This window comes from Astatotilapia calliptera, chromosome 6, assembly GCF_900246225.1.
Source record: "Astatotilapia calliptera chromosome 6, fAstCal1.2, whole genome shotgun sequence".
Lineage (NCBI taxonomy): Eukaryota > Metazoa > Chordata > Actinopteri > Cichliformes > Cichlidae > Astatotilapia > Astatotilapia calliptera.
Window position 1 is genome coordinate 16,073,493 of NC_039307.1, and position 8,068 is coordinate 16,081,560.

At 40.2% G+C, this 8,068-nt stretch overlaps 1 protein-coding gene across 3 annotated transcripts; it reads left to right on the forward strand.

The window, feature by feature from the left end:
* Window positions 1-815: 815 nt before the first annotated feature.
* Window positions 816-7,006, forward strand: LOC113024016 (ubiquitin carboxyl-terminal hydrolase 37-like). Of its 3 annotated transcripts, none has more exons than XM_026170572.1 (18): window positions 816-1,942; window positions 2,141-2,196; window positions 2,495-2,564; window positions 2,674-2,757; window positions 3,246-3,301; window positions 3,621-3,711; window positions 3,797-3,859; window positions 3,969-4,069; window positions 4,190-4,249; window positions 4,350-4,481; window positions 4,574-4,697; window positions 4,784-4,935; window positions 5,041-5,140; window positions 5,281-5,357; window positions 5,537-5,645; window positions 6,255-6,312; window positions 6,482-6,639; window positions 6,726-7,006. In XM_026170572.1, the coding sequence occupies exons 1-18, from the start codon at window positions 1,916-1,918 to the stop codon at window positions 6,729-6,731; spliced, it is 1,524 nt and encodes a 507-aa protein (XP_026026357.1). In that variant the 5' UTR covers window positions 816-1,915; the 3' UTR covers window positions 6,732-7,006. The 3 variants fall into 3 exon arrangements, with proteins under 3 accessions (XP_026026357.1, XP_026026358.1, XP_026026359.1); XM_026170573.1 differs by having other exon boundaries at window positions 817-1,942; window positions 4,193-4,249; XM_026170574.1 differs by lacking the exons at window positions 3,621-3,711; window positions 3,797-3,859; window positions 3,969-4,069 and having other exon boundaries at window positions 817-1,942; window positions 4,193-4,249.
* Window positions 7,007-8,068: the final 1,062 nt, after the last annotated feature.

Below are 8,068 nucleotides of genomic sequence, written 5' to 3' on the forward strand. Positions count from 1 at the left end.
TTTGCAGTAGCGTAGTGAAACATTTGGGCGGTGGATAAATAATGGAAAATAAAATTCAGACTAGAGACGGCTTCAGGTGAGTACACGTGGTGCACAAGGACCAAAGCTCACCTTCTCAACCTGGACAAAATGAATTATTTTACACTGATACTGTAAACTTTTGTTTGTGTGTCAGGTTTCCATACATCGGAAACAGCTGCTGCATCTGTAATTCTGTCCATCCTGAGGAGAGTCCACACTCTACATCAGATCCTTGGCTCACCTATAATGATGCACAGGTGCTGCACACAACTGGATCTGCAGCTTGTGAGGAACAGCAGCATATACGAAGGGGATAAATAGAATAAATAGGAATAAAAAATAAAAATACAAGTGAATTGCACATTTCAAGTATTGAGTCTATTGCACTGTTGACTATTTACAAAAGTATTGCACAAAAGGTATTGCACAGTGAGGTGAAGAGGCACTACAGCTTAGTTGTTCCCCCCTCCTTTGTCCTCCTGTTTCCCCTCCCTCTCCCCTCCAGAGAGGAGTTAAACAGTCTGATGGCGTGTGGGACAAAGGAGTTTTTAAGTCTGTTAGTTCTTGTCTTTGGGAGAAGCAACCTGTCACTGAACAGACTCTTCTGGTTGTTAATGGCCATGTGCAGAGGATGCCCAGCATTGTTCATAATGTCCATCAGTTTCTTTAATGTCCTTTTCTCTGCCACTGTCACCAGAGTGTCCAGCTTCATGCCGACCACAGAGCTAGCCCTCCTGATCAGTTTCTCCAGCCTGGATGAGTCCTTCTTTGCTGTGCTGCTCCCCCAGCACACCAAAACAAAACAAAAGAGATCGTTGACTTCAGGAGAGCACAGTGGGATCACTGCCCACTTAACATGAATGGATCCTCTGTGGAGGTCGTCAAGAGCACCAGATTTCTTGGTGTCCACCTGGCGGAGAACCACTCCTGCTCCCTCAACACCAGCTCCATAACCAAGAAGGCCCAGCAGCGTCTCTACTTCATGCAGAAGCTGAGGAAAGCCCATCTCCCACCATCCATTCTCACCACCTTTTACAGTGGGACTAATGAGAGCATCCTAAGTAGCTGCATCACTGTCTGGTATGGTAACTGCAGCGTATTGGATCGCAGTACCCTACAACGGATTGTGAGAGCAGCTAAGAAGGTCATTGGAGCCCCTCTCCCCTCCTTATAACACCCGCTTGCTGGAGGACCCCACACAGCCTTCAAACACACTCTTCACCCTGCTGCCTTCTGGAAAGAGGTCCCACAACATCCGGGCCCTCGCTACCAAACTACGGAAAAGTTTCTTCCCACAAGCCGTCAGACCCCTGAACACTCAGTGACTGCACTGGCACACGCACACCTTCACACATGTCACTACCAAGCACTTATCTGCAGTATCTCACACTCATATACATACATACAGACACCAAGTTACTTTTGCACAATACTCAGCATTTTGCACATTTCCATTGTCTTGTGTCTGTTTCGTCCTGTTCTGTCACGTTTTGCACTGTTTTGTCTTGTTTATTTTTGCAATTTATGCACACTGCACTTTATGTAGTCCTGGGTTTGTCCGTATATGTCATATATAGCACCAGGGTCTCGGAGGAACGCTGTCTCGTTTCACTCTGTACAGCACCTCTGCACGTGGTTAAAATGACAATAAAAGCCACTTGACTTGACCTGTTTTGTGTAGCAGTTGCTTGGAGACGAGCACCATACAGTTCAAATGAGCATACATTCCAAAATATGCAAATTTGCCCCATACATCATAATGATGATGTTTGCTGTTCAGGGTATGAACGTTCTATGCTGAAAGTTTATAAATATACAACCTTTGACTGCTTGTTTTCAGTTGAACTTTTGCAAAGCTGAGGAGATTTTGGCTGCGATCACATCAAGTCCAAAGATGTTTAAACTTCTTTTTCACAGAAAGGTAAGTTTGAAGAGACTCGCAGCACATTTCTATGAATATTTTCTTATGGTAAACAAGCATTTTTGAAACTTTTAAGGAAGCTTCTTGGATGATTTCTGTAAAAACTGAATTTTGAATCCAAATGAAGGATTTTGTATTTTCATACCATATACTTTGTTTTATGCCATTACTGATGTTGCTTTTCTTGTTTCTAAACAGAAATCACACAAACAAAACGTGGCAGAGAAGGAAATTCCTTCTACGTCTCATCAGAGGTAAAGAAATGCGCCAGTCTTTAATGCTGCTGGAGATATTTATAGCAGTGGTTTGGTTGGAGCTCTTTTATTTCCCTTTTATTGGTGTTTTGTATTCACATCTTTTTTACTACTTCTAGTCTTGTCTATAATTTATATTGATTCAGAGATTAGCGTTTGAAAATGTAGAGTGTAAATGTACAAAATACATGATTTTGTTCCATTACAGTTATTAATTTTTATCTGCAATCTCCAGCATGTACTCCTTGTTAAAAATTTGCACTTTGAAAAATAACATTTACACTTTTGTCCTCATCAGCATCCCGGATGCTCCTGTTACTGAAAATGGTCAAAAGAAGAGAAAATGGAGACACCTCTGCTGTTCCTCGGTTTGCTTTTACACAAAACATATGAAATGCACATTCTCTTTAAATTGCACTTGTTAATTTAAAGTGACTTTACTTTTTTAATAAACGTATGTTTGTTCGTCCTCTGCAGCAAACTGACAGCGATGCAGAGGCAGAGAGCAACACTGTGAAGACACAAAAAAAGTGTCGCTGGTTTCTTTTTAAATTCTGGAAGGTATGTTTTATGGAAAGAGTCACTGTCATCAAGCATTTACTCATCACAGTTAAATGAGAAGAATTAAGAGCAATTTAGCACACAGCCATGTCCTCAAATTAAGTTCAAAGATGTTTAAACGTTTTTTTTTCACAGAAAGGTAAGTTCGAAGAGACTTGCAGGATGTTTCTCTAAATATTTTTTATGGTGAATAAGCATTTTTGAAGCTTCATGGATGATTTCTGTAAAAACTGAATTTTGATCAGAACCAAATGAAGGATTTTGTATTTCATAGGACAAACTTTAAAACTCAATTTAAGGCATGAATAAATTGTTTTTATTTTATTTAAAGATATTCCTATATCTGCTTCATGAGCTGACAGCTCACTAAAGTGATAAATAATATGAAATAATACCAAATTCTCTAACTGGACACTTTTCATGGAGAGACCCACTTGGTATGTTTGTTTTATGCCATTACTGATGTTGCTTTTCTTGTTTCTAAACAGAAATTACACAAACAAAACGTGGCAGAGAAGGAAATTCCTTCTACGTCTCATCAGAGGTAAAGAAATGCGCCACTCTTTAATGCTGCTGGAGATATTTATAGCAGTGGTTTGGTTGGAGCTCTTTTATTTCCCTTTTATTGGCATTTTTCTTCCACCTTGTGTATTTACATCTTTTTTACTACTTCTAGTCTTGTCTATAATTTATATGGATGCAGAGATTAGCGTTTGAAAATGTAGAGTGTAAATGTATAAAATACATGATTTTGTTCATGTTGGTATTCCATTACAGTTATTCACTTTTATTAGCAATCTGTATTAGCAAAATGTACTCCTTCTTATAAATTTCCACAACATTTACACTTTTGTCCTCATCAGCATCCCGGATGCTTCTGTTGCTGCCACACCAGCTAACCCTGAAAATGGCCAAAAGAAGAGAAAATGGAGACACATCTTCTGCTGTTCCTCGGTTTGCTTTTACACAAAACATATGAAATACACATTCTCTTTAAAATGTACTTTTTAATAAACTTATGTTTGTTCGTCCTCTGCAGCAAACTGACAGCGATGCAGAGGCAGAGAGCAACACTGTGAAGACTCTTTTTAAATCCGGGAAGGTATGTTTTATGGAAAGAGTCACTGTCATCAAGCATTTACTCATCACAGTTAAATGAGAGCAATTAAGAGCAATGAGGCACACAGCTATGTCCTATATATTTATATCAGGTAAGAAGCACCACGGAAACGATCCCAGCAGACCTGAGTTGGGACACTTGGATTATGGAGCTTCTGGACCAAGAGAGTGGATGGGAGCATGTGTTTAACAGGTAAGAGAAAGACGTCCTCCAAAATGTTTCAACTTCAAAGCTCATGCATCCATGCACATACACTGCTCAGCATCCTGACATCTTTCCTAATTTTGTGTTTGTGTTTTTACCTTTTTGGAGCAGTGTAGCATGCGGTGGAGAAATAATAGAAAGTCAAACTGGGACTATAGACTGCTTCGGGTGAGTACACGTGGTGCACAAAGACCAAAGCTCACTTTGTCAAAGTGGAGAAAATGAATTCTTTTACACTGATACTGTAAACGTTGTGCGTGTGTGTCAGGTTTCCAAACATCGGAAACACCTGCTATATGAACTCCTGCCTGCAGAGCCTCCTCAACATTGAGGAGTTCATAAGAGACATCAGGCGTCAGGAGGTTTTGTGGAGCACAGATCCAGAAGCTCAGCTCTTAAGGTGCGCTACGTCAACCTTCTACTTTCTTCAAAAACCTGAAGAACAAAGAGATCTAACAGCAGAAATGTCTGTTTACCCTTTCCTTTCTACAGAAGGCTCATTGATGTCAGGGACTGTCATGAGTCAACAGATTATGGCCTTAAAGATCACCACCTAAGAGCTTTTAAGAAGGCATTCAGCAGTCAAGCTCCTGAATACACCGGCAGTGCACAGAAAGTGCGTCAGCTATTTGGACATTTTGTTTTTTTGCTTTACCTTCTGATTTTGATGTACTGTTTTAAATCTCTCTGCTTTTCTTTCAGGACGCTCATGAATTCCTAACATTGTTCCTCAATGAGGTCAAAAGGCTCGCACCTCACCTGGAGAGGAACGCAGCTCTCCTGGGCCAAAGTTATACCTGCCCAGTAGAAGAGCATCACATTTTTAAAATGGAAAACATGAGGACATGCAAGAGGTAAGCCTGTCTTTCAGAAACGCAGAGCTGGTTGCAATATTTTCATATACCTCTTTTCCACCTACCTGATCTTTACTTTAACTACGTTACTCCTGAAATGTGTAGCTGTGGTCACCAATCATCACAGCACGAGGACTTCACCAGCTTGTCTCTTGACCTTGTTCCAGAGGGGTCTATTATAAACATGTTAGAGACATACTTGAAGGTAAGATCACAAATTCCAATAGAGTTGTAGTGTCAGCGATCTTAACACACCTTTTTTGTTAGTGTTTGTGCGTATGTGTGTGTGCATATGTTGAGATTTCTTTCTACCATAAAGCCTGTTTTCTCTGTGCTGTTGTTCAGGAACAAGAAATAGAATTTCGCTGTGATTGTGGAGGGACGGCCTCAGAACTGAAGTCGTCTTTTGATACACTGCCAAGGTGAGTAAGGTCACATCAGAAGTGATCGACTGACCAGGTTTCCAAACTGTGGCGCATCAAATATCAGAGTTTTTCGAGACAATACTTGAGCAGTCGTTTTCTCCCATCTTCTGTTTGTGTTTGACACTCATTCTTCTTATTTTCTACCTTGTTTGTGTTTTTTTTTTCTTTTCTGCCAGAGTCCTGATCTTGCATCTGAAGAGGTTTGGCTTTACACAAACCTACAACATTAAGAAGGTGGATGACCCCGTCAGGCTGCAGAGGGACTTGGTGGTGCCATCCAATCAGGTAAAAAGAGACTGCAGAACGTCTCAGGCTACGTCCACACTAGCCCTGATAGATTTGAAAACTCCGTGTCCACACTAGTGTTTTCAGTCATTTTCAAATAGTTGTGCGTCTGCATTGAAACGGCCGAAAACGCTTACGTTCCAGTCCTGCGCATGCGCAAAAGTGAGTGAGGATTACAGAATTTGAAGAAAAGCTATCCGGAGCATGTACAAACTGATATTAATCTTTTTTAGGGCTGTCAAAGTTGAGAGCAATCAAAACAACCGCTGTATAATGCACTCGGCTATCTTTGTTTAATTGCTCACATGACTGCATCACATGGCTAAAATGCGTCATCGTTTTAGAAAGTCTGCGTTTTCGAGTGTCCACACTGCGACGGGACAACTCCGTTTTGAAATGTGTGCGTTTTCGAGAGCATTTTCAAGATGCTGTGTTTTTCCTTGAGGAAAACGCCATCTCAGTGTGGACGGGAGGTCAAAGCGGAGAGAAAACGATGTGTTTTCAAACGAAAACGCATTAGTGTGGACGTAGCCTCAGCAAATCAGCTTAATTATGGCTCTGATGTGAGACTTTGTGAAACTAACACTCTTTGGATTTGTTCCTTCTCAGGGTGGTGGCTGTTATAGTCTTGTCAGCATCATCAATCATTATGGAGGCACAGAGTCAGGTAAAACAACAGACTTGTTACAAACAGAAAATGAAAACTTTCTACTTTTCAGTGAAGGACTCACACACAAAAGCTTTTGATGTTCTAAGAAGCACTAAGTCAAAATCACTGTTTGCTTGAATCAGCTGACTTCCAGAAGTTGGATTCATTTGTCTTAATGTGATTTCAGGACACTACATCTGTAGTTCTGTCCATCCTGAGGAGAGTCAGCACTCTACATCAGATCGCTGGCTCACCTATAATGACGCACAGGTGCTCCACACAACCGGATCGGCAGCTTGTGAGGAACAGCAGCACTCGGCCTACATGCTGTTTTACAAGAGAAACGTAAGAAGACACAGCATCTCATCCTGAAGTGAGAGAATTTTTAAATGTCCTGTTACCTTGTTAACCAGTTTTGTCTTCATTCTCAGTTCTGAAACAGGAAATGGAAGGAAGGTCATCATCATGCTGAGAAGAAACAACACTTGTCCCAGCCCACCATCGCACACTGGAGGACAAGTACTGGTAAGTATTGCCCTCAGGAGGAAGGGTCCTCCCAGAGAGCCTGGTCCTCCCAAGATTTCTTCCTCCAGGAGGGAGTTTTTTCTTGCCACCGTCGCCCCACATTCACTGGTCTCATCAGCAGGGACATTTTTAACATCCTAAGACCTGAACTCTTTCATGGCATGCATTTTTAATTTCTCTGTGCCATTTGGGTTGATTGGGACCTGATGAATGTGAAAACAAAGACATCAGATTCGGACTATCTTTTTTTTGTTTCTCAAAAAAATGAGATCCACATATGAGGACATTCATTTTAAAGTTCGATTGAACAGGGGCAGTGTAATGTCCTCCCTCATAAGTGGATATCAGGTTTTTGAAGAGCAAAATTTTGTATTTTGGTCTCATAAATGTTATGTCCACATATGTGGACACCAGGTCCTAGGAGGTTAAAACAAAATCTACTAGTAGTGCAGCACTACTAGAGATCGTCCTTTTCTAGACCAGTGTTTGGCTTGCTCTCTGGAACAACAAATTAGTGCTGTCAGCGTAAACGTCATTAGTTAACTAATGACGTTAACGCTGACAGCACTAATTTGTTGTTATTATTATTAATATTATTATTAATTTATTTGTAAAATAAATTAAATTTAAAAAAACAAAGAAATTATTTGATTCTTTATGTTATTTTGTTTTATTAAAATCAAAATAACAACAAAACAAAAATAACTAATAAAAAAAATATTAAAAGTATTCAGCAGTGTTTTGTGAAATTTGTAATGAGCCTTAGTTAAGTTGATGTCACAGAAGTTTCTGAATCATTTAGATTGTTCAACAAACTGATTCACTCAGGTAAAGATGGTAAGCTGGAGCAATGGTACGCTTGGAGTTCAGTTTAAGTTTTCAGACAAACATTCACTCGATCAGTTGCAGCTTCTGCTTTTAAATAAATGATTTAGCTGCAAATGTTTAGCTGCAGGTAGCAAAGTCCAAAAGTGACAACATTTCCACTGCAGTCTCTCCAGAAATGGCTTATAAACTTTTGACCAAATTAGACATTTATCCTTGGATCACTGACAACCCTGTAGGGTGAAAATCTTTAATTGTACCTTTTATAACATTTTAACAAGTTACTGTCTCCTGCTGCATGTTTCCTGTTTTGGCTGAACTTCATCAGCAAAGCCCTCAAAGCAGCATATGAAAGAAAGTCATCTTTCATTGTTGTCTCCAGCGTGTTAAAAGAGAGATCGAGCTCAGTGATGAGTTTTGAAGC

What these genes read in the sequence shown, in the direction of transcription:
- LOC113024016 (XM_026170572.1), top strand. Translation starts at nt 1,916, where the DNA reads ATGTTTAAACTTCTTTTTCACAGAAAG. An exon ending in AACTTCTTTTTCACAGAAAG is followed by an intron (nt 1,943 to 2,140) that starts GTAAGTTTGAAG and finishes GTTTCTAAACAG; the next exon opens with AAATCACACAAACAAAACGT. An exon ending in CCTTCTACGTCTCATCAGAG is followed by an intron (nt 3,302 to 3,620) that starts GTAAAGAAATGC and finishes TGTCCTCATCAG; the next exon opens with CATCCCGGATGCTTCTGTTG.